At 40.3% G+C, this 27425-nt stretch overlaps 1 protein-coding gene across 2 annotated transcripts in view; it reads left to right on the top strand.

The window, feature by feature from the left end:
- Nucleotides 1-27425, top strand: part of LOC133611016 (G protein-activated inward rectifier potassium channel 1-like) — a 46962-nt gene that overhangs the window by 6265 nt on the left and 13272 nt on the right. The window contains exon 2 of one of the 2 annotated variants that reach the window (XM_061967858.1): nt 18072-18733. In XM_061967858.1, the coding sequence (XP_061823842.1) occupies nt 18320-18733 (414 nt within the window). In that variant the 5' untranslated portion in view covers nt 18072-18319. Of the gene's footprint in view, nt 1-17926; nt 18734-27425 lie in introns of those variants that run through there. The other variant, XM_061967857.1, reaches the window with a different exon arrangement.

Raw genomic sequence — 27425 nt, forward strand, 5'->3', positions numbered from 1 at the left:
ATTGTCCAACTCTTAATTACCGATTCCGATATCAACCGATACCGATATATACAGTCGTGGAATTAACACATTATTATGGCTAATTTTGTTCTGATGCCCCGCTGGATGCATTAAACAATGTAACAAGGTTTTCCAAAATAAATCAACTCAAGTTATGGAAAAAAATGCCAACATGGCACCGCCATATTTATTATTGAAGTCACAAAGTGCATTATTTTTATTAACATGCCTCAAAACAGCTGCTTGGAATTTGGGACATGCTCTCCCTGAGAGAGCATGAGGAGGTTGAGGTGGGGCGGGGTATATTGTAGCGTCCCGGAAGAGTTAGTGCTGCAAGGGGTTCTGGGTATTTGTTCTGTTGTGTTTATGTTGTGTTACGGTGCGGATGTTCTCTCGAAATGTGTTTGTCATTCTTGTTTGGTGTGGGTTCACAGTGTGGCACATATTTGTAACAGTGTTAAAGTTGTTTATACGGCCACCCGCAGTGTGACCTGTATGGCTATTGACCAAGTATAACTTGCATTCACTTGTGTGTGTGAAAAGCCGTAGATATTAGGGCGGTAGGTTGTGAGTTCAAAACCCCGGCCGAGTCATACCAAAGACTATAAAAAATGGGACCCATTACCTCCCTGCTTGGCACTCAGCATCAAGGGTTGGAATTGGGGGTTAAATCAGTAAAAATGATTCCCGGGCGCGGCACCGCTGCTGCCCACTGCTCCCCTCACCTTCCTGGGGTTGAACAAGGGGATGGGTCAAATGCAGAGGACAAATTTCCCCACACCTAGTGTGTGTGTGTGACAATCATTGGTACTTTAACTTAATATTATGTGACTGGGCCGACACGCAAGGTTTATTGGCGCTCTGTACTTCTCCCTACGTCCGTGTACCACTCCGTACAGCGGCGTTTTAAAAAGTCATACATTTTACTTATACGGTGCGGATGTTCTCCCGAAATATGTTTTGTCATTCTTGTGTGGCGCATATTTGTAACAGTCTTAAAGTTGTTTATACGGCCACCCGCAGTGTGACCTGTATGGCTGTTGACCAAGTATGCTTGCATTCACTGGTGTGTAAAAAGCCGAAGATATTATGTGACTGGACGGCACGCAAACGCAGTGCCTTTAAGGTTTATTGGTGATCTGTACTTCTCCCTACGTCCGTGTACCACTCCGTACAGCGGCGTTTTAAAAAGTCATACATTTTACTTTTTGAAACCGATACCGATCATTTTGAAACCGATACTGATCATTTCCGATGTTACATTTTAAAGCATTTATCGGCCGATAATATCGGCAGTCCGATTTTATCGGACATCCCTACTTTTTATTGTTTTGTGATAGAGTGATTGGAGCACATACTTGTTGGTCAGGAAAAAAAACATTCATGAAGTTTGGTTCTTTTATGAATTTATTATGGGTCTACTGAAAATGTGACCAAATCGGCTGGGTCGAAACTATACATACAGCAATGTTAATATTAGAATTGTTGACCACTCCTCTTGACACAATTGGTGCAGTTCAGCTAAATTTGTTGGTTTTATGACATGGACTTGTTTCTTCAGCATTGTCCACACGTTTAAGTCAGGACTTTGGGAAGGCCATTCTAAAACCTTCATTCTAGCCTGATTTAGCCATTCCTTGACCACTTTTGACGTGTGTTTGGGGTCATTGTCCTGTTGGAACAGCCAACTGCGCCCAAGACCCAACCCCCGGGCTGATGATTTTAGGTTGTCCTGAAGAATTTGGAGGTAATCCTCCTTTTTCATTGTCCCATTTACTCTCTGTAAAGCACCAGTTCCATTGGCAGCAAAAACAGGCTGAGAGCATATTACTATCACCACCATGCTTGACAGTAGGAGTTGTGTTCCTGGGATTAAAGGCCTCACATTTTCTCCTCCAAACATATTGCTAGGTATTGTGGCCAAATAGCTCAATTTTTGTTTCATCTGACCACAGAACGTTCCTCCAGAAGGTCTTATCTTTGTCCATGTGATGTCAGATGAAACAAAAATGGAGGTATCTATGGAGTGCTCATTTACTCAACTGCAGAGTACATTAGGCATTTGTTAAAGGTAAGGTCTTCATCAAAACACAGATAAATAGAATCAACATTTCTCTTGAAATTAATCCTAGTAATTGAACTATGGTGTCTATTAGAGTGGTGTGTGAGGTAATACGGTATCTATTGTATTGCTGTCAGGCTTGGACGGAGGAAGGGACTCAGATGCAGAGAGGTGATTCCAAATAAAGCTTTTATTTTGAAATACTCTTTAAGCCTCCAGAGCCGAGTAAATTCAAATACTATGAAATACAAAATACTATCGACAAAATGTTCCAAAAGGGAAAAACCGAAAATCACTCCAAAAAGGAGGAATACAAAAATAAGGACGATATAATTAGCACCGTATCTGTTATCAAAAAACCTTAACAAAAAACGCTCCAAACAGGAGGAAGAAAATAAAGACTATAAAACTTAACTACTCTAATCAATGTAAACAAAAAATCACTCAACAAACTTTGAGGAAAAAATCTTTAAGGAAAAATTATAACTCACCACTGCGGTAGAAAAAGGTAGGATAACAAAAGTCGCTCTGAGGGAGGAAAAAGTTCAATCAAAATTACAGCGTGGGATATTCTGGAAGCAAGGACGTAGACGTGGGACAAGGCAAGGCATGAGCATGAACATGGAACGCAAGACAGGCACGAAAGCTCGAGACAATCTGGCACAGAACAAGGGGAGGCTTGGGCTTATAAAGAACATGAGGGTAATGGGAAACAGGTGGAAACAATCAAGGGTCAGGAATGACGTCAGACAGGTGACACAAGAGGAAGGACCCGTGATCTGGAACAAGAGGAGTTGCTTTTCAAAATAAACATGTAAATCACAAGACAGAAAAAACCAAGACAAGACTTCCCTCACCGCGGTGTGACAGTACCCCTCCCTTTAGGGCCGACACCTGACGGCCCAGATTGTCCGGGATGGTCTTTATGGAAATCCTCAATGAGGGTGGAGTCCACGATATGCCGAGAAGGCACCCACTGTCTCTCCTCTGGTCCGTACCAAGACAGACTTCCCTCAATTGCCTTGACTGGGAGTGTTAATTTACTCACCTGCAGAGTGCATTCAGCATTTTTTTCAAAGGTAAGGTGTTAAGGCAAAACACTTAGATAGATATAAATATTTTCTTCAAACGACTCCTAGTAATAATTATTTCAAGTATGGCGTCCATTTATGGTGCAGCCTTGGCTGACAGCGTTGATTTATTTTCAACTAGAGTGCATTAGGCAATTGTTGGGGGTAAGATATTCAGTCACAGATATATAGAATCAACAGTTTTCTTCAGGTGACCCCTAGTAATTGAGATCTGATGTCTATTAGAGTAGAGTGTGGGAAAATCGGGTATCTATCATATAGCCGTGACTGGGAGCGTTTTATTCGGCATTTGTTAAAGATAAGGTCTTCAGCCAAAACACATAGATAGAATCAACACGTTTCTTCTAGTGACTCCTAATAGTTGAGGCATGGCATCTATTAAGAGTGGATTGTGGGGAATTAGGGTATGTATTGTGTAGCCGTGACTTGGAGCGTTCATCTACTTGACTGCAGAGGGAATTAGGCATTTGTTAAAGGTAAGATCTTCAACCAAAACACAGATGGATAGAATTTACATTTCTCTTCAAGTGACTCCTTCCTAGTAATTGAGGTACGGCGTCTATTAAAGTGGAGTGTGAGGCATTAGGGAGTCTATTGTACTGCCTTGACTGGTATCTTTAATTTATTCAACTTCAAATTGTATTAAACATTTGTTAAAGATAAGGCGTTAAGGCAAAACAAACATAAATATATGTTTTTCTTTAAGTGATTTGAGTAATAATTAAGTTAGGTATGGTGTTTATTAGAGTGACGGGATATATACCATAAAAATGATACAAATTTGGCCAACGATAGAGCTTTTAATACTATCATTATATCGTGATAATACATGTTGATGACATATCATAGCTGTGTCCTGCAAATTTGACAGCAACAATCGTCCTCAACGCACTGTAGCATTCTTGCCAGCATCAGCTAACGTCCCTCCACAGTGCAAAGCCACTCCTAAGTCAGCAATCCTCGCTTTCATGGTGGCAAATAAACTATGTTTCTTACAAATATCACCACTGGACAACAAGGAATAGCTAAACATTCTCCACTACACACCGTCTGGGGATAAGCTAAGTTAGCTAACCTTTAACCGCAAGCGAGAGCTCTTTAAAGTAAACAAAGGTGGGCAGATTGATAGAAATACCGACAGTAATAATATCAAGTAAAATATAATTATATGGTCGATACTACAGAAGTTAGATCGAGATTTTTTAAATGATCAAATAATTATGTAGCTGTTTTTGTTATTGTTTACGAACTCAGGAAATATGTCACTAGACACAGGAGGATTTAAGGACAAGACAAAGGATTTGAATGAGAGCCAGGAAATAATGAAAATATTATTTGAATTAATATAATAAATACTTAATATATTTTGACAGAAGTGTAGGTAAGACCATTCTACAGCAGAAAGTAGCTGTAACATATAGTTTTGATAAAACAATACAACCAGAAATTACACATGTTACTGCTTATGTCAAAAGACAAATTAGGAGCCTTTGTAACTCCATTTTAAAATGATTCTGTTATCATTTATATCCCAAACAATATATTGTGATACATACTGTATCTTTATGGCAGGAGGTTGCAATATACAGTATATTGCGATATAGATTTAAGGTCATACCACCCATTTCAGTGTCAATTAGGGTAGAGGCCACTATGTGAGGAAATATGGTACATGTACTATGGCAGTGGTCCCCGACCTATTTGTAGCTGCGGACCAGTCAACGCTTGAAAAGTTGGGGTTTGGGGGGGTTACGGTTATGGTATTCTTTAAATGATTTTATTTTTTATTTTTTTGTCATAAAGAAATACAATCATGTGTGCTTACGGACTGTATCCCTGCAGACCGTATTGATCTATATTGATATATCATGTATATATTGTGTTTTTTATGGTGATTTAATAAAAACTATTTTTTATTTTTTTATTTCTTGTGCCAATTTATTTCTTGTACCAATCAGTCCACGGACCGGTACCGCGGCGCGACCCGGTGGTTGGGGACCACTGTACTATGGTACATTAAATAGGTTATTTAATGTACAGCCTTAAATGGGAGCATTTATTTACTCTACTGCAGAGTGTATTTGGCATATTTGAGGTAAGGTGTTTAGCCAAACTACAGATAAAACAGATTGAAGACATTTTCTTCAAAAGATTGCTAGTAATAATTGAAGTAAGGCGTATATTAGAGAGGAGGCAACTCAGTGAGGAAATAGGGTATTTCTTGAGTGTTTATTTACTCAACTGCTCAGTGCCTTAAACACTTGTTCGACTCTATAGCAAGTGTGTTTTGGCTAAGCACCTTGGCTCTAACACTTAGGGGTCAGGTGTTTAGTCAAAACAAAGATAGGTTTTAAATGGTTTTCTTCAAAATGCTGCCGGTAATTGATATATGGTATCTATTATAATAGAATGGAGATGTGGGGAAATACTGTGGCCTCGGCTGGGAGCATTCATTTACTCAAATGCAGAGTGCATTGGGTATTTATTTGAGGTAAAGTATTTAGCCAAAAAACAAATGGATGGACTGTAACATATTGTTATTTTGTGTTAATAGTGTTTACAAAATCAATATTAATGAATTATAAAAAATGACAATAAATAGAAAATATTGTTGCATAAAAAGTGACTTTATGGACATATTTTTTGGCTTTAATCAGTTGATTTTCAGGGATTGAACACTATTTTAAAGCATTGCATTTTTAATGTGCCATATGGCCACAATGATAAAACTACTTTACACTCCTATAGCTGAAATGATTCATTCACAGGACGTACGCTGTCAGATAAAAAGCCCATTCACGCTAACATATAGCTCATTACTGGATCATAAAAGGTCCTTAGGGTCAGCAACATGTCCAGGGAAGCAGCCACCCAAGATTCATACAATATTCATATTCCATCATGGTAGACAACACATTGCTATACAGACCATTTATCTGATAATCATTCCCACTGGGTATCTTGTGCTCATTTTCACTCAAGACAGATACTAGGTGTAACTCCTCAAGGTACAATTATGTATGTCCTTATTCAGTGCAGTGTCACACTAAACTTAGTTCCCCTGCAGCAACACTAGGGGGAACTATATAGCTTCCAAAAGATTTGAACACAATTTTGCCATACAGTATTTTCCTCAAGATGCATTACAGTACAGTAGTGTAGCTCACCTTAACCTAGCCATCTATCTATATGTGTGTATTTTGATGTTTGTTGGTAATAAGGCGTTCATTTGTCCAAGTGGCTCCATGGCAATTCATCGAGGCATAGTGTGTATTAGACAGGATGCCACTATTTGATTAAATATATACGGCATCTATTATATTTCATCAAATAATGGCTAGATTTCTTTATTTACTCAAGGGTATTTGGCGTTTGTGTAAGGTGAGGTGTTCATTAGAGGAGGAGGACTTATTTGTACCAATGCATTGTATAATGTTTAATGAAGCTTATGGTGACACACTTATTTATTTCCGCAATAAGGAAGGCACGACGTGTAAGGCCACTATTTGAGGAAAAATGGTATCGCATTTCTTCCAATAGTGGCCAGAGGCATTTATTTACTCAAGCGCAGAGAGGACAAGGCTTTTGTTAGAGGCGACGTGTTTATTGCATAGGAGTCATTATATAGCCTACTGTACGTGCATTCGACTTTTTTCTTTTACACATATAATGCTGATAACTATTTATATACAAATGTGTATCATATATATACCTTTCTTTTGGTGGGATTTTCTTTTGAAATTTCAGCAATTAATTGAGGCACTGCGTTTATTCGAGAGGAGGCCACACTCATCACACAGTGCAGGTGTTTTTTTACTCAACTGCAAATATTACTATATATTTGTTAGAGGTTAGGTGTTTTGTTAAAGTGGAGGCCCTTAATTTGTCGCCGTACACTTAATACTTTTTTCACACCAATGACGACAAATATAGCTGAGAGGGGCTTTTATTTGTTCATTTCGCTTATATTCCTACCGTCTGTGGTCGGGGGCGTTTATTTGCTCAGGCGCTGAGTGTACAAGATGTTTGTTAAAGGTAAGTTGTTTACAATCCGGCTTCAGAACTAACCACTCCACTGACACATGCCTTCTCTATCTGACTTCAGAACTAACCACTCCACTGACACATGCCTTCTCTATCTGAGCGAGCACATCAAACATGAGGTGGACGTGGGCATGGTCATGCTGGACCTTCAGAAGGCCTTTGACACCGTTAACCACGCTATACTGTTGGATAAGCTCAGAGCAATCGGATTTAACAAAACCTCATCGAGCTGGATGCAATCTTACTTGGAGGGGAGGGAGCAGGTGGTAAAGGTGAACGGCACCGTTCCCCCCCCCCTCTCAGTGAGCTGTGGAGTCCCCCAAGGCAGTGTATTGGGGCCTTTACTGTTCCTAATATACATAAACGACTGTGAATTGTTCTTGTTTGCGGATGACTCGGCCTTGCTGGGACAAGTCACGGTGGAGAAAATCCTCAGTGCTGAACTCTGTAGAACATGCACCTGGCTCGCTGACAACAAGCTATCCATACACTTAGGTAAAACGGAATCCATCCTATTTGGGTCCCACATCAACCTTAAGAAAGTCAATGACTTCACTATAAAAGTGGGTGACATTGTTATCACCAGGAAGGATGAGGTCACCTACCTAGGTTCCATTCTAGAGGCTAATCTTTCCTGTGATAAAATGGCAACCAAGGTAATCAAAAAGGTCAACCAACGAACGAGATCTCTGTATAGAATCTCCTCTCTGGTCAACAAAAGCACCATGAGGATTCTGGCGGGAACTCTCGTTCAACCCTTTTTCGATTACGCATGCACCTCCTGGTACCCTAGCACCTCCAAAACCCTCAAATCTAAACTCCAAACATCCCAGAACAAGCTAGTCAGGTTACTTCTAGACCTCCACCCCAGATCACACCTCACTCCTACCCACTTCTCCAAAGTGGGCTGGCTCAGGGTGGAGGACAGAGTGAAACAACTTGCACTGAGCCTAGTCTATAAAATCCGCTACACCTCCCTGATACCGAAGCACATGTCAAACTACTTCCTTAACGTAAATGACCGCCACAACCACAACACCAGGGGGAGCTCCACTAACCACGTTAAACCCAGATTCCGAACTAACAAAGGTCTTAACTCATTCTCTTTCTATGCCACATCAATGTGGAATGCGCTCCCAACAGGTATAAAAGAAAGTGCATCTCTATCCTCCTTCAAAACCGCAATAAAAGTTCACCTCCAGGCAGCTACAACCCTAAACTAACACCCTCCCCGGATTGTTAATAATCAAATGTAAACAATCAAATGCAGATACTTTTTCTTATGCCTTCTGATCTCTCTCTCTCTCTCTCTCTCTCTCTCTCTCTTTCTCTCTCTCTCTCTCTCTGTCTCTCTCTCTCTCTGCCCACTACTTGCTGTACATATCCTACCAAGTCAGACCTACACTGTTCCAATATCCATTTCTCTGTTCTCAATTGTTGATGACTGATGATAACAACCAAACCTAACCCCCCCGCCCCCCTACACACCCCGGATTGTAAATAATGTAGATAATTCAATGTGATTATCTTGTGTGATGACTGTATTATGATGATAGTATATCTGATAGTATATATCCGTATCATGAATCAATTTAAGTGGACCCCGACCTAAACAAGTTGAAAAACTTATTGGGGTGTTACCATTTAGTGGTCAATTGTACGGAATATGTACTTCACTGTGCAACCTACTAATAAAAGTCTCAATCAATCAATCAATACTAGAGAAGAGGCCACGCTCTGACCTTGAATTTCTTCACATAATGTTTGGTGTTTCTTTACTCGACTGCAAATAATACAATATATTAGTTTGAGGTAAGGTTTTCATTTAAGTGGAAGCCATTACAATTGCTGCAGTGCACTTAATACTTTTCCATGCAAACATTGACAATTATCGAGAGGGGGGGGGGGGGCTTTTATTTGTTCAATTCACTCGTATTTCTACCTACAGTGGCCCGAGGCGTTTATTATTTAGGCGTTTAGTGTACAGGATGTTTGTTAAAGGAAAGGTATTTACTAGAGAGGACCCTCGCACGCTTTAACGATCTATCTTGTATTTCTTCAAATTGTGGCACGTGTTTCTTTGATCAACTGCAAATACTATTACATTACTTTGAGGTAAGGTGTTTTTTTGAGTGTAGGCTGTTAATTTGTTGCAATACACTGAATGCTATTTAATACTTTTTTCACACAATTTATGACAAATATTGAGGGGGCTTTTATTTGTTTATTTCGCTTATATTTGTATACCTACAGTGGCCGAAGGTGGTTATCTACTCAGGCGCTGAGTGCATGTATATAAATAAACATTGATTGATTGATGTACAAGATGTTTGCTCGAGGCAAGGAGTTCATTAGAGAGGAGGCTTTATTTGCACACACATATTGTTGAAAACTACTAATATATTTGTACTGTACTATATTATATTTTCTATCTCATCATTCATTTTATTGGAGGTCAGGCGTTTATTTCCAAAATGTTATGAACAGTTATTAAGTTAAAGTTAAAGTTAAAGTACCACTGATAGTCACACCCACACTAAGTGTGGTGAAATTACTCTCTGCATTTGACCCATCCCCTTGTTACACCCCCTGGGAGGTGAGGGGACCAGTGAGCAGCAGCGGTGGCCGCGCTCGGGAATCATTTTGGTGATTTAACCCCCCAATTCCAACCCTTATTAGCTGCAACTCTCCATCCATCTCTGTATCGAGCTACTGCTTCTCAAATAGTGGGGCGTGTCATGGGGATACTGAGAAGCATGGGACTTAGCATCTTTTTTCATTTTTGAACGATACAAAAGTCTCCAGCTAGGTGGCAGCACTGCTGGAAATAATCAACAGGCTCCACATATATAATACAGATATCCTTTGAAGCAGGGGTGGGCAAACTTTTTGGCTCAGGGGTCACGTTGGCTTTTGAAATTTGACACATGATGCATTTCAAAGCATATCATATCTGTTGGAACTAAGAGTAGACTTCCCAAACATGGGCTATACATCTATTTTCAACATTATCATATCAGAACCTCAATGAAACAGAAAAATGGTATTACAGTTTTAACACTTGCATTCTCTTTCAGAGGGAGCAGTGTTGTTGATCACCCTTTTTATGCCAGTGTGTCAAAGTCTAGTATCAGTTTTGTTGTGGCAATTCTGTGGGCCATAGTTTGCCCATCCGTGCTTTAAAGCAGTGGTCCCCAACCACCGGTACTGGTCCGTGGATCGATTGGTTCCGGGCCGCACAAGAATTTAAAAAATAAATTAAAAAATGATTGAATCAACATAAAAAACACAAGATACACTTACAATTAGTGCACCAACCCAAAAAACCTCCCTCCCCTATTTACACTCATTCACACAAAAGGGTTGTTTCTTTCTGTTATTAATATTCTGGTTCCTACATTATATATCAATATATATCAATACAGTCTGCAAGGGATACAGTCCGTAAGCACACATGATTGTGCGTGCTGCTGCTCCACTAATAGTAAATGGTAAATGGGTTATACTTGTATAGCGCTTTTCTACCTTCAAGGTACTCAAAGCGCTTTGACAGTATTTCCACATTCACACACTGATGGCGGGCGCTATGCAAGGCGCTAACCATCAGCCATCAGGAGCAAGGGGTGAAGTGTCTTGCCCAAGGACACAACGGACATGACTAGGATGGTAGAAGGTGGGGATTGAACCCCAGTAACCAGCAACCCTCCGATTGCTGGCACAGCCACTCTACCAACTTCGCCACCTTCGCCACGTAGTACTAACCTTTAACAGTTAATTTGACTAATTTTCATTAATTACTGGTTTCTATGTAACTGTTTTTATATTGTTTTACTTTCTTTTTTATTCAAGAAAATGTTTTTAATTTATTTATTTTATTTTATTAATTTTTTAAAAAAGTACCTTATCTTCACCATATCTGGTTGTCCAAATTAGGCATAATAATGTGTTCATTCCACGACTGTATATATCGATTGGACAATTTCGGAATATCGGATATCGGCAAAAAGCCATTATCGGACATCCCTAATAAAATGTATCCCATATTTCACTGTCAGTAACTACAGTTTGTCGCTACATCTGTAAGTGCAAGTTAAAACTCTACTATGCAAAGCGAAAGCCATTTATCAACAACACCCAGAAACGCCGCTGGCTTCCTCTAAGGTGGACACAAAAGGGTTGTTTCTTTCTGGTTCAAATATTATATATCAATATATATCAATACAGTCTGCAGGGATACAGTCCATAAGCACACATGATTGTATTTTTTTATGACCGAAAAAAAAAAAAAAAAAATCCCCCCCACCCCCGGTCCGTGGGACAAATTTTCAAGTGTTGACCGGTCCGCAGTTACAAAAAGGTTGGGGACCACTGCTTTAAAGGGTTAAAACAGGGGTGTAAAACTCATTTTAGATCGGGGACCACATGGAGAAAAATCTACTCCCAAGTGGGCCGGACTGGTAAAATCATGGCACGATAACTTAAAAATAAAGACAACTTCAGATCTTTGTTTAATGTACAAATCATAATGTTGTAGGTTTTTTTTTACACTATCTTTATTTGTCGTTATCTATATTTTCTGAATACATTATGTGATATTGTTCATCAGTCAACTCAATGGTGTTCATTTTCAATCTATCAAGATAAATTACAGTATGTTATTTATGTAGTTTGATCATTTTCCTCGACTGATGTACTAACATCATGTGGTTTATTTTGTACATATGTAGCATCATCTACAAAGATACAAGTGAAGTGAATTATATTTATATAGCACTTTTCTCTAGTGACTCAAAGCGCTTTACATAGTGAAACACAATATCTAAGTTACATTTAAAGCAGTGTGGGTGGCACTGGGAGCAGGTGGGTAAAGTGTCTTGCCCAAGGACACAACGGCAGTGACTAGGATGGCGGAAGCGGGGATCGAACCTGGAACCCTCAAGTTGCTGGCACGGCCGCTCTACCAACCGAGCTATACCGCAACAAATAATTGCTATTGCGACATGCAGTGGATACATTTAGAACAGCTGTTTCTTTCATTCAAAAATTTCCGGTTCATTTTTATACTTAGCACACTCATCCTCGGGGCCAGATAAAACCTGTTCACGGGCCGTACGTTTGACACCCCTGGTTTAGAATCTTTAGACCGGTACTTCTTATATATAGGGCGCTTGAGAAAACTATACACAAGTCTTCAGCTAGGTGGCATGTAGGTGCTGGTGCCAGCAATTCATAGTGGTTTGTACAGATAAAGAAAGAAATATGCCACCCCAAGAGGGACAAGCTTTAGAAAATGGATGGATGGATGGATGGATGATCAGGGGAGTATTTCAATTTAGAAAGGGGGCGTGAAAAAAAAGACCTCCAAGATGGGGTTGGGGGTGCATGAAAAAAAAAATTGAGTGGCACTGATCTACTGGAATTTTCTATCCTCTTTGTGCACTGACGCATTTACAGCGAGCAAGTAGATAATGAACTTCAGGCAGGGGTAGTCAAACGTACGGTTTGAGGGTCTTATCAGGCACGCGAACAGGTTTTATCCGGCCCGCGGGATGAGTTTGCTATGTATTTTTGAATGAAAGAAACAGCTGTATAGGCGGGTATAGCTCGGTTGGTAGAGTGGCCGTGCCAGCAACTTGAGGGTTCCAGGTTCGTTCCCTGCTTCCGCCATCCTAGTCACTGCCGCTGTCTCCTTGGGCAAGACACTTTACCCACCTGCTCCCAGTGCCACCCACACTGCTTTAAATGTAACGTAGATACTGTGTTTCACTATTTAAAGCGCTTTGAGTCACTAGAGAAAAAGCGCTATATGAATATAATTCACTTCACTTCACTGTTCTAAATGTGTCCACTAGATGTCGCAATAGCAATTCTTTGTATCTTTGTAGATGATGCTACATATGTACAAAATAAACCCATGAAACATCAAACTACATAAATAACATCCTGTAATTTGATTTTGTTATTATTTTTTTTTATCTTGATAGATTGAAAATTAACACCAATTAATATAGATTAGATTAGATAGTACTTTATTGAAATTACACAATCCCATTCAAGATCAGACAAAACCTTACAGCCAGACAGTCCAGCGCCCCTTTCAAAAGAAAGGTGAGAAACAGGTATACGTAGGGGAGGGGGGAGAATAAATAAATATTCAGTCAAAGGCTGGACTCCAGGGCGGGGGTCCAGACTGAGGCCAAGGAAAAAAACCTTGTGATAAAATAATAAATATGATATAAAAATGAAATAATGACAAATAAAGTAAATACACTTAACTGCAACAGGTAAGTGTAAAAAAAAATAAAAAATCCAACAACATTAGGATTTGTACAATTTCAGAATGTGCTTGTTCTATTTTTAAACAAAGAAAACAGTCTGAAGTTGTTTTTATTTTTAAGTTATCGTGCCGTGATTTGACCAGTCTTGGGAGTAGATTTTATCTCCATGTGGCCCCCGATCTAAAATGAGTTTGACACCACCTGTTCTAAAGGATTCTATATGTTTGTGTAGTTGTGGTGTGAAGTCAAGATGTTTATTGAGTAGGTCATGGTCAACTCCACCTCATCCATCCATCCATTTTCTACCGCTTGTCCCTTCCGGGGTCATACATGATACATGTAGTACATAATATGCATACATATCTCCAGTGAACAATCTTGTGCTCAATGGCAATATTATTATTTCACAAAAAAGAAAAGAAAATGTTATTAATGAAATAAAATAAAATAAAATAAAACATATGCACCTGGGGATAGGTTGATTGGCAACACTGAATTGGCCCTAGTGTGTGAATGTTGTCGGTCTATCTGTGTTGGCCCTGCGATGAGGTGGCGACTGCAGGGTGTACTCCACCTTACGCCCGAATGCAGCTGAGATAGGCTCCAGCGACCCCTGCCCGTGACCCCGAGAGGGACAAACGGTAGAAAATGGATGGATGGATGGGTTAAAAATATTATATATAAGGGTAATGGGAAGACTTATACATTTTTTGAACCCCTCCCCCTTTTTTACATAGTTACTTTAAATATGATCCAGTTTCCTCTGAACCACATTTTATCACATTGATCTGGATCAGTGGTTCTTAACCTGGGTTCGATCGAACCCTCGGGGTTCGGTGAGTCGGGCTCAGGGGTTCGGCGGAGGTCAAGCCACACCCGACTCATCGTGTAAATAAAAACTTCTCCCTATCGGCGTATTACAGATACGGCAACAGCAGAAGTCACACTGATTTGCAGGTGTGTCATTTGTTGTGAGTTGTGTTGGTTTTGTTCTTGAACAAGGTGATGTTCATGCACGCTTCATTTTGTGCACCAGTAATAAAACATGGTAACACTTTAGTATGGGGAACATATTCATCATTAATTAGTTGCTTATTAACATGCAAATTAGTAACATAGTGGCTCTTAATTAGTCATTATTAAGTACTTATTAATACCTTATTCGGCATGGCCTTATTATAACCCTAACCCTAACCAAATAACGCTAAATTAAGTCTTTGTTACTTAGAATATGTTCCCCTAGTGTCCAAAAAACTCTAAATTAAGTCTTTGTTACTTAGAATATGTTCCCCTAGTGCATACTTGCCAACCCTCCCGAATTTTCCGGGAGACTCCCGAAATTCAGCGCCTCTCCCGAAAACCTCCCGGGACAAATATTCTCCCGAAAATCTCCCGATTTTCAGCCGGAGCTGGAAGCCACGCCCCCTCCAGCTCCATGCGGACCTGAGTGAGGACAGCCTTTTTTCATGACAGGAGGACAACAGGGTGACAAGAACTAAATCATCCAGACTAGAGATAAATTGTATTATTATGTTTATCTTACCTAAAAATAAATATATTTATTAATTAAAAAAAACAAAAACAAAATAAATTTTTACTATATTTTGCAGCACGTTCTGTCAGGCTGCAAAATGGCGCTGACACAGGGTCGGCTCAGATGGCGGCACGACCAAGTGCTCAGCAAGCTGGCAGAGGTGCTGGAGAAAAGTCGGCAGGAGGCAAACAAACAGAGTCCAGCAGAAAGCCAATGCAGGATCCACTTCCTAAGGCAGGGGGAACCTGCGACACATTCCAGCAAGAGAACACCCGCCAAGCTATTAACACCAGGGGCGGCGTGGACCTGGGTAGGCAGCTCCAGTTCCCACAGGAGATATGCAGCACCACCTTAAGACCAGATGTGGTGCTGTGGTCTGCAGCTCTGAAGTCAGTAGTACTGATTGAGCTGACAGTACCATGGGAGGAGGGACTGGAGGCTGCCTACGAGAGAAAGAAGGCAAAGTATGCAGACCTGGTCGCGGACTGCAGAGAAAGTGGATGGAGGGTGAGACTGTATCCGGTGGAGGTGGGAGCCAGAGGCTTTGTGGGCAGATCAACATCACGTCTGCTCAAGGACCTGGGACTACGTGGAGCCACCCTGAGCAGATCCACCAAGGAGCTCTCAGAAGTAGCAGAAAAAGCTAGCCACTGGCTCTGGATCAAATGACGCGACAAGGCTTGGGGAGCAGTATCCAAGTAGGGTTTGCTGCAGGGGGTGTCAGGGAGACGTCCCTGTTCACTGCCCCGCCACCGGGAGATGTTCTGGGCTAAGGGGCGAAACATCAATGAGAGGTGGTCCCCAGCTGAAGACCCTGCAGCAAAACCTTTTCTGGTATGCGGTCAGGTTTAGGCCTGCCTCAGGGAAGAGGACGTCCCTGCCATGCACAGTCCACCACAGGCACCGGTGGAGGTGCGACAGGCCTAAGGCCCAGCGGCAAGACCACCTTGCTGTAATTAAAATGCTAAAAACATCAAAATTAATTGTATTTTTATTTGTATTTTTTCGTGACTCCTTATTACATCCAGCCATAGAATTATACATTAAAATAAACATATTTGAAATAATTGATTTTAAATGATCATAATAATTCATTTAAAATGACCATATTTAATTATTAAAATAATTGCTTGTTTATCAACAACTTTAGCATGTTATTCATTACATTTTGAAACAGAAGCCAAGTTATGTTATATTCCTTAATATTTATTTATGCAAGTTTGAAGTATCAATTATCTAAACACAGTTTTGTTTGCATATTTTCAGGATGTAGATATCTATCTATATATATATATATATATATATATATATATATATATATATATATATATATATATATATATATATATATATATATATATATATATATATATATATATATATATGTATGAAATACTTGACTTGGGGAATTCTAGCTGTCAATATAATCCTCCCCTCTTAACCCCACCCCCCACCTCCCGAAATCGGAGGTCTCAAGGTTGGCAAGTATGCCCTAGTGTCCAAAAAAAACTCTAAATAAAGTCTTTGTTACTTAGAATATGTTCCCCTAGTGTCCAAAAACCTCTAAATTAAGTCTTTGGTACTTAGAATATGTTCCCCTAGTGTCCAAAAAACTCTAGATTAAGTCTTTGTTACTTAGAATATGTTCCCCTAGTGTCCAAAAAACTCTAAATTAAGTCTTTGTTACTTAGAATATGTTCCCCTAGTGTCCAAAAAACTCTCACTTAAGTCTTTGTTACTTAGAATATGTTCCCCTAGTGTCCAAAAAAACTCTAAATTAAGTCTTTGTTACTTAGAATATGTTCCCCTAGTGTCCAAAAAACTCTAAATTAAGTCTTTGTTACTTAGAATATGTTCCCCTAGTGTCCAAAAAACTCTCACTTAAGTCTTTGTTACTTAGAATATGTTCCCCTAGTGTCCAAAAAAACTCTAAATTAAGTCTTTGGTACTTAGAATATGTTCCCCTAGTGTCCAAAAAAAAACTCTAAATAAAGTCTTTGTTACTTAGAATATGTTCCCCTAGTGTCCAAAAACCTCTAAATTAAGTCTTTGGTACTTAGAATATGTTCCCCTAGTGTCCAAAAAACTCTAGATTAAGTCTTTGTTACTTAGAATATGTTCCCCTAGTGTCCAAAAAACTCTAAATTAAGTCTTTGTTACTTAGAATATGTTCCCCTAGCAGGGGTGCCGCTAGGGATTTTGGGCCCCATGAAAAGAATCTTTCCAAAGCCCCCAACACAGTGTCATTATTTTTTCTGTATTATGATTTCATCATCATTAGGGGCTTCTCTGGGCCCCCCTCCATCATGGGCCCCTAGAATCCGTCTCCTTTACCCCCTCCTTTTCGGCACCCCTGTCCCCTAGTGTCCAAAAAACTCTAAATTAAGTCTTTGTTACTTAGAATATGTTCCCCTAGTGTCCAAAAAACTCTAAATTAAGTCTTTGTTACTTAGAATATGTTCCCCTAGTGTCCAAAAAACTCTAAATGAAGTCTTTGTTACTTAGAATATGTTCCCCTAGTGTCCAAAAAACTCTAAATGAAGTCTTTGTTACTTAGAATATGTTCCCCTAGTGTCCAAAAAAACTCTAAATGAAGTCTTTGTTACTTAGAATATGTTCCCCATACTAAAGTGTTATCCAAAGCATATAACTTTGTCTTGAATTAGAAAAAAACCAACATTTTATATTTCACTAAAGAATAGTTCAGTGAATGCGCATATGAAAGTGGTGGGGTTCGGTACCTCCAACAAGGTTAAGAACCACTGATCTGGATCCACATAGACGAGCCCCAAAGTTGTTTTTTCGTGCGTAAAAAGGACGGTGTGCGCGTGCGCGTAATGCGCAGAATCCATGAAAAAGCTTGTTGACGGGGGGAGAGACGCGCATCTGCACCTTAGAAGATGCGAAGGTCGGGCGGGATGTGCAGGCTTTCTCCTCGCAGGGGGGCGGCCGGTGTTGTGCCGGTGGGGGTGCACGGAAGTTGCGCGAAGAAGCGGACTGCTGTCTTCAAGTGTTGACTGTAAAGTTGAGAAAAACAAGGGTGTTATCGTGCACCATGTCAGCCATACGGAGGAAATTCGGCGAGGACTACCAGGTGGTGAACACCGACCGGGGCGCGACTTTCTGCGCGCCGGCCAAAAGGAAGCGGCAGCGCTTCGTGGAGAAGAACGGCCGCTGCAACGTGCAACACGGCAACCTGGGCGGCGAGACCAGCCGCTACATCTCCGACCTCTTCACCACGCTGGTGGACCTGAAGTGGCGCTGGAACCTGCTCATCTTCATCCTCACCTACACGGTGGCGTGGCTGGTCATGGCCTCCATGTGGTGGCTCATCGCTTACATCCGCGGCGACCTGAGCCGCGGCGGCCACGACGCGTCCTACACGCCCTGCGTGGCCAACGTCTACAACTTTCCCTCCGCTTTCCTCTTCTTCATCGAGACGGAGGCCACCATCGGGTACGGCTACCGCTACATCACGGAGAAGTGTCCCGAGGGCATCCTCCTCTTCCTCTTCCAGTCGCTGCTGGGCTCCATCGTGGACGCCTTCCTCATCGGCTGCATGTTCATCAAGATGTCGCAGCCCAAGAAGCGCGCCGAGACGCTCATGTTCAGCCAGGACGCCGTCGTCTCGCAGCGGGACGGCAAGCTGTGCCTCATGTTCCGGGTGGGCAACCTGAGGAACAGCCACATGGTGTCGGCGCAGATCCGCTGCAAAGTCATCAAGGTGAGTTGGAACTTGCAGCCAAAGTTCAACTCTTCTCCTCCTCTCCTCGTCAAAGGTTTATGTGCACTTTGTCCCGCGCTGCATCGATTTCCATTACATGAATTGTGACCCCTGAGGGCCACCATAGCCGTTATGGCATATTGCAATCAGAAGTAGAAAAGAAACAAATACTAGAGTCATAATGATATTTTTGCATAAAGGCTCTAACTCAGGGGTGTCAAACTCATTTTAGATCGGGGGCCACATGGTAAATGTGTATAGCGCTTTTCTACCTTCAAGGTATACTCAAAACCAGGGGTCCCCAAACTACGGATCCGGCCCTCCAGCATCCAAAATCCGGCCCACAGGAAGTCCCAAGTTAAAAAAAAAGTTTTCCTTTCTAATCCATTTTCTTCCACTTGTTACTCTTGGTATCTCCTAGTTGCTCAGGCAAATCATATTGTCTAAAAATTAATTTTCCCATCGATAACGTGACAATGTTAAATGTTGATGACAAAACAGATTATAAAGACAATGTATATATGTATATATATTAGGGGTGTGGGAAAAAATCGATTCGAATTCGAATCGCGATTCTCACGTTGTGCGATTCAGAATCGATTCTCATTTTTCAAAAATCGTTTTTATTTTTTATTTATTTCTTTATTTTAAATTTTTTTTTATTATTATTTTTACATTTTTTTAAATTAATCAATCCAACAAAACAATACACAGCAATACCATAACAATGCAATCCAACTCCAAAACCAAACCCGACCCAGCAACACTCAGAACTGCAATAAACAGAGCAATTGAGAGGAGACACAAACACCACACAGAACAAACCAAAAGTAGTGAAAAACAAAAATGAATATTATCAACAACAGTATCAATATTAGTTACAATTTCAACATAGCGGTGATTAAAAATCCCTCATTGACATTATCATTAGACATTTATAAAAAATAAAAGAACAATAGTGTCACAGTGGCTTACACTTGCATCGCATCTCATAAGCTTGACAACACACTGTGTCCAATATTTTCACAAAGATCAAATAAGTCATATTTTTGGTTCATTTAATAGTTCAAACAAATGTACATTATTGCAATCAGTTGATAAAACATTGTCCTTTACAATTATAAAAGCTTTTTTCTCTGCTTGCATGTCAGCAGACTGGGGTAGATCCTGCTGAAATCCTATGTATTGAATGAATAGAGAATTGTTTTGAATTGGGAAAAAATAGTTTTTGAATCGAGAATAGTGTTAAATTGAAAAAAAAAAATCGATATTGAATCCAATCGTGGGACACCCAAAGATTCACAGCCCTAATATATATATATATATATATATATACACACACACACAGCCTGGCCCCCTGCCAATTTTTTTTAACCCAATGCGGCCCCCGAGTCAAGAAGTTTGGGGACCCCTGCTCAAAACGCTTTGACACTATTTCCACATTCATCCATTCACACACTGATGGCGGGAGCTGCCGTGCAAGGCGCTAACCACGACCCATCAGGAGCAATTTGTAAAGTGTCTTGCTCAAGGACGCAACGGACGTGACGAGGTTGGTAGAAGCTGAGGATCGAACCAGGAACACTCAGGTTGCTGGCACGGCCACTCTCCCAACCGCGCCACTCCGTCCCAAGTGGAGCCATGGAGAAAAATCTACTCCCAAGGGTCATAATATTTTTGCGTCAAGGCTCTAACTCAGAGGTGTCAAACTAATTTTAGATCGGGGGCCACGTGGAGAAAAATCTGCTCCCAAGTGGGCCGGACTGGTAAAATCACGGCACGATAACTTCAAAATAAAGACAACAGCAGATTGTTTTCTTTGTTTCAAAATAGAACAAGCAAATACGAAGGTCCCGTGTTCAATCCCGGGCTCGGGATCTTTCTGTGTGGAGTTTGCATGTTCTCCCCGTGACTGGGTGGGTTCCCCTCCGGGTTCTCCGGCTTCCTCCCACCTCCAAAAAATATGCACCTGGAGATATGTTGATTGGCAACACTAAATGTGAGTGTGAATGTTGTCTGTCTATCTGTGTTGGCCCTGCGATGAGGTGGTGACTTGTCCAGGGTGTACACCGCCTTCCGCCCGAATGCAGCTGAGATAGGCGGTAGAAAATGGATGGATGAAAAATATTTTTCGCAAACCAGTAATTATAATCCGCAAATGTGCCGTTGTTGAGTGTCTGTGCTGTCTAGAGTTCGGCAGAGTAACTGTGTAATACTCTTCCATACCAGTAGGTGGCAGCAGGTTGTAGATTGCTTTGTAGATGTCAGGAACATGGTTTGTCTGATCACAATAGGAGGCAGCGTGTAGACCTACTCAGTGGCCTAGTGGTTAGAGTGTCCGCCCTGAGTTCGGTAGGTCGTGAGTTCAAACCCCAGCCGAGTCATACCAAACACTATAAAAATGGGACCCACTACCTCCCTGCTTGGCACTCAGCATCAAGGGTTGGAATTGGGGGTTTAATCACTACAAAATAATTCCCGGGCGTGATTAGCGTTCGAGGAAGACATGAAACTGCTACAGGAAAATACCAACAAAAGAGGAAAAGCCACCAAAATAGGAGCGCAAGACAAGAACTAAAACACTCCACACAGGAAAATACAAAAAAACTCAAAATAAGTCACGGCGTGACGTGACAAGTCGTGACAGTACTTTGAGACAAATGATGCATGCTTGGTTATGGTTTGAATTCATATCCAACAATTGCGATAAAGACTTTTTATTGTCAATATCATTTTTTAATGTTTTCTGCTGGTGGTGTCTCTCAGAATTTTTTCAATGAAAAAAATGTGCCTTGGCTCAGAAAAAGGTTGAAAAAAACTGCTCTAAAAGACTCGTTAAGTTTATGTGCACTTTCTCCCGCGCTGCATCGATTTCCATTACATGAATTGTGACCCCTGAGGGCCACCATAGCCGTTATGGCATATTGCAATCAGAAGTATGTACATCAGAGTCCATACAAAATAGAGAGTCATAATGATATTGTATTTTTGCATGAAGGCTCTAACTCAGGGGTGTCCAACTAATTTTAGATTGGGGGCCACAAGGAGAAAATTCTACTCCCAAGTGAGCCGGACTCGTAAAATCACGGCACGATAACTTCAAAATAAGGACAACTTCAGATTGTTTTCTTTGTTAAAAAATAGAACAAGCACATTCTGAAAATGTACAAATCATAATGTTGTTGTTTTTTACACTTACATGTTGCGGTTTATAGTATTCTATCTTTATTTGTCGTTTTTTATACTTTCTGAATAAATGATGTGATAATGTTCATCAGTCAACTCATTAGTGTTCATTTCCAATCTATCAAGATAAAACAAATATATAAAAATCAAATTACAGGATGTTATTTATGTAGTTTGATCGTTTTCCTCAACTGATGTACTAACATTATGTGGTTGATTTATTTTTTTACATATGTAGCATCATCTACATAGATACAAAGAATTGCTTTTGCGACATCTAGTGGACACATTTAGAACAGCAGTTTCTTTCATTCAAAAATTTCGGCTCATTTTTATACTTAGCAAACTCATCCCGCGGGCCGGATAAAACCTGTCCGGGGGCCTGATCCGGCCCGCGGGCCTTACGTTAGACACCCCTGCTGTAACTACTAGCAGTATGCAGTGTAAACTTCCATGTATATTTACATCCACTATCACCTCCACTATCATGACTGTCATCAATAAAGAAGAATCATAGCATAAATTGTGCAGACATTTAGTATAAAAACGTCCTAACAATACATGCCAAAAGCCCTAAAACACTAAACGCAAACAAAGTTGCAAACTTGTATTTTCTGTCCAAAAGGAAAAAGTAGATCTGAGGATAGCTAATGATTGACAGTGTAGCCGTGCGATAGTAGCCCATGTGCAGATTGACCCGAATATAATCAAATCCCTTTCAATGTTTGAATGAAGAGGGTCGTATTATATTTGGGGCCCAAACTCCGATATCAACCTATACCGATATATACAGTCGTGAAATGAACACATTATTATGCCTAATTTTGTTGTGATGCCCCGCTGGATGCATTAAACAATGTAACTTTACCATGAATTGATTAACGTGGACCCCGACTTAAACAAGTTGAAAAACTTATTGGGGTGTTACCATTTAGTGGTCAATTGTACGGAATATGTACTGTACTGTGCAATCTACTAATACAAGTTTCAATCAATCCATCAAAAACAAGATTTTCCAAAATAAGAGAACAACTTCAACTCTAGTTATGGAAAAAAGTGCCAACATGGCACTGCCATATTTATTATTGAAGTCACAAAGTGCATTCTTTTTTTAACATGCCTCAAAACAGCTTGGAATTGGGGACATGCTCTCCCTGAGATAATCCTAATACCCACTACAACTATGGGAAATACTACACTTTGACTTTCACAAAGTGTATTATTTGAATTTTTTTTTAAACATGCCTCAAAACAACAGCTACAAAAACAATGAACGCACACAGCTTCAGTCCAGAGTATACTAGAGCATACTTGCCATCCTTAAGACCTCCGAATTCCGGAGATCTCATTAGCATTACACTAATCTTTATCAGACTCCAGTGTAAACGCACACAGGGTCCAATGTGGCCCCGATGTGGCCTCAACGTCACTTGCATGCGCAGTTCGATAAAGTGAGAACAAAGGAAGTTGACAGTATTCCACAAATGAACAAGAAAGTCTCTTCTACTACTACAAAATAAAATAAAAGTCCCCACACCCTAAAAAATGGTGTTTTGTGCGTGAAAATAAATGAAAGTATTATCATGAGGGAGGCTTCTAATGTTTTTATGGCTGTTAAGTAGAGGCAACACGGACATCAGCGTGGATCTATCTTACTTTTATTTTTCAACTCACTCACGTAAACAACTTAAGCAATGTACAAAACCCAAAACCAGTGAAGTTGGCACGTTGTGTAATTCGTAAATAAAAACAGAATACAAGAATTTGCAAATCCTTTTCAACTTATATTCAATTGAATAGACTGCAAAGACAAGATATTTCATGTTTGAACTGAGAAACTTAATTTGTTTTGCAAATAATCATTAACTTAGGATTTAATGGCAGCAACACATTGCAAACAAGTTGGCACAGGGGCATTTTTACCACTGTGTTACATGGCCTTTCCTTTTAACAACACGTTTGGGAACTGAGGAGACCATTTTTTTAAGCTTTTCGGGTGAAATGCTTTCCCATTTTTGCTTGATGTACAGCTTAAGTTGTTCAACAGTCCGGGGTCTCCGTTGTCGTATTTTACGCTTCATAATGTGTCACACATTTTCAATGGGAGACAGGTCTGGACTACAGGCAGGCCAGTCTAGTACCTGCACTCTTTTAGTAAGAAGCTACGCTGTTATAACACGTGGCTTGGCATTGTCTTGCTAAAATAAGCAGGGGCGTCCATGATAACGTTGCTTGGATGGCAACATATGTTGCTCCAAAACCCGTATGTACCCTTCAGCATTAATGGTGCCTTCACAGATGTGTAAGTTACCCATGTCTTGGGCACTAATACACCCCCATACCATCACAGATGCTGGCTTTTGAACTTTGCGCCTAGAACAATCCGGATGGTTCTTTTCCTCTTTGTTCCGGAGGACACGACTTCCACAGTTTCTAAAAACAATTTGAAATGTGGACTCGTCAGACCACAGAACACTTTTCCACTTTGCATCAGTCCATCTTAGATGAGCTCGGGCACAGCGAAGCCAGCGGCGTTTCTGGGTGTTGTTGATAAATGGCTTTCGTTTTGCATAGTAGAGTTTTAACGTGCACTTACAGATGTAGCAACGAACTATAGTTACTGACAGTGGTTTTCCTTGTGGAGATATCCTTTACGCACTGATGTTGGTTTTTGATGCAGTACTGCCTGAGGGATCGAAAGTCACAGAATGAGCTCATATTTGCAAAAAAATTCCACATTTCCGTTTAGACTGTGAAGTGAAGTGAAGTGAATTATATTTTTATAGCGCTTTTCTCTAGTGACTCAAAGCACTTTACATAGTGAAACCCAATATCTAAGTTCCATTTAAAGCAGTGTGGGTGGCACTGGTAGCAGGTGGGTAAAGTGTCTTGCCCAAGGACACAACAGAAGTGACTAGGATGGTGGAAGCGGGGATCGAACCTGGAACCCTCAAGTTGCTGGCACGGCCACTCTACCAACCGAGCTATACTGCCCCCACTTGAGACTGCATTCACATTCGAAAATAGCAGATTCCAATTGGATTCGGACTAAATCTGATGTGAAAACCATTTTGAAGTGTTTAAACTGGGGGAAAAAATCCGATCTGTGTCACTTGAGGGTTAAAAAAAAGAGATTTGTTAAGCAGTGTAAACGGGGCCTTAGCCTCCGCAAGTAAAAAAGGATATCATATTTCTTAGCTGCTTAATCTTCAAATTAGCATCATAACTCTGTGTTTTTTCCTAACTTACTAACAATGTGTGTGAGTGAAAAGATGAAAAGCTCTGACTCACTTAAAGAAAAGTTGCAATCTGCTACAGTACATATCTCTATACCCCAAATATAAGACAAGCACTATTTTTCAGAATTTTTCAGAAAATATTGTCCTATATTCGGGTGAGTACTTCTGGTCCCTGGTCCAAGCAAGCCGAGCTGATACCACGTAGGTGACATCATCCACTGGTGGTCACTTCTCTAAAGATAAAATAGTCAACTTGTCAAACTCTATCCTTACAAAATAGGAGACTAGGGCTGCAACAACTAATCGATTCAATCGATTAAAATCGATTGTAAAAATAGTTGGCGATTAATTTAGTCATCGATTCGTTGGATCTATGCTATGCGCATGCGCAGAGGCAATTTAATTCTTTTTTTAATTTTTAATTTGACATTTTTTTCATCCATGGATGGATGGATGGATATTTTTTTTTTATAAACCTTTATTTATAAACTGCAACAGGTACAAACAGCTGAGAAACAATAATCAAAATAAGTACGGTGCTATGCTGTTTTTTCCAATAAAATACTGGAAAGGATAGAAATGTAGTTTGTCTCTTTTAGCCGATTATTAATCGATGTAATAATCGACAGATTAATCGATGATCAAATGAATCGTTAGTTGCAGCCTCCTTTGTTGTTGTTTGTTAGCACATCTTCTTAGGATTGCATTCACTGTAGCTTGGATTTTGCAGCTTCCCACTGTGCAATCAAGCCTTGTGGGGACGTAGTTTACTCGGCGACGAACAATTTCCCCACATACTTTGTGCGATGCTCGTTCTCCATGGCCCAGCTGAGTGCACCTGCTGCAGGGTCATCACACAGCGTCCTCACTCCGTCAGCAGAAAAGCTCTCAGCGGGCTGTAACTCTAAGTTCAACGCCAGCTCTAAATGTCCTCAGCTGAGATGGATGCGCCCCCAGGGGACAATATAGGTGGCGGACTGCGCGCGCATTGATTAAAACAGCAATTTGTGTACTTAGTGAGCCTTTCTATCTTTTTTAGTCACTCTTGCGCTAAGACGGAACATCTGCAACACGGACACTTTTTAGGTTTGGCTAACTTTGATGTTTTCTGCAAGGACACGGTAGATGTCAGCCGTGTCCTGCAGTCCTACAGCAGGTACACAAGAAGTCAAGACAATTCCAGTCTTTCTAAGGCCTTTGCGTGCTTAGAACAGGGGTCAGCGACCCGTGGCTCTTTTTCAAAAATGTATGGTAATGGGAAAAAAATGGGGTGAAAAATATGTTTTTTGTTGTAACACGGTTTCACAATCATGACACAAACATTCCTAATTGTTAGAAAGCCCACTGTTTAATATATTTGTGTTCATGCTTCGCTGATAAGCGTTTTTGGCGAGCGTCGTTTTGTCCTACTAATTTCAGCGGCCCTTGAACTCACCGTGACTGAACAGTTTGTTTTCATGTACAACTTTCTCCGACGCTGCCACAGAAAGACGTGTTTTATGCCACTCCTTCTTTGTCTCATTTTGTCCAACAAAAGTTTTATGCTGTGCGCGAATGCACAAAGGTGAGCTTTGGCATATTTGGTCACTACATGACTGCAAGCTAATCGATGCTAACATGCTATTTAGGCTAGCTGTAAGTACATATGCCTCATTTGTAGCTATATTTGAGCTCATTACTTATGTGTATTTTGTTTATTTTTCCATGTTTCATGACACATTATCTGTATGTAACAGCGGCTGCATTTAGACTTAGACTTCCTTTTTATTGTCATTCAAATTTGAACTTTACAGCACAGATAAGAACGAAATTTCGTTGCATAAGCTCATGGTAGTGCAGGATAAAAAAGCAATAAGGTGCATGTATAAATAAATAAATATATATAAATAATATATATAGTATATATATATAAAATAAATAAATAGATTACTAAACAGATAAATATATTGCACTTTTTCACATGCGTCCAAGTTTATGGATGTATGTTATATTGTCTTTTTTATTCCAGCGAGTTAATCCATTTTGGGGGGAGTTGAGGGGATCATTTAATTATGATGCGTTTAAGAGATTGTTTGTGCGCCATGTTGTCCCAGACCTCAGCAAACGTTATCCAGTTTGCAAAGATTGTAAGAAATCTATTAGAAGAAGACAGCCTGATGTTTCCTTTAACTTGGACACACACATCTATACCTTTGGCCATTCTAAGACAGTCATTTACAGGAGTTATCTCACCCTCTGAGAAGTTTGACTAATATTTGTAAAAATGT

Source organism: Nerophis lumbriciformis, linkage group LG11 (genome assembly GCF_033978685.3).
Source record: "Nerophis lumbriciformis linkage group LG11, RoL_Nlum_v2.1, whole genome shotgun sequence".
NCBI lineage: Eukaryota > Metazoa > Chordata > Actinopteri > Syngnathiformes > Syngnathidae > Nerophis > Nerophis lumbriciformis.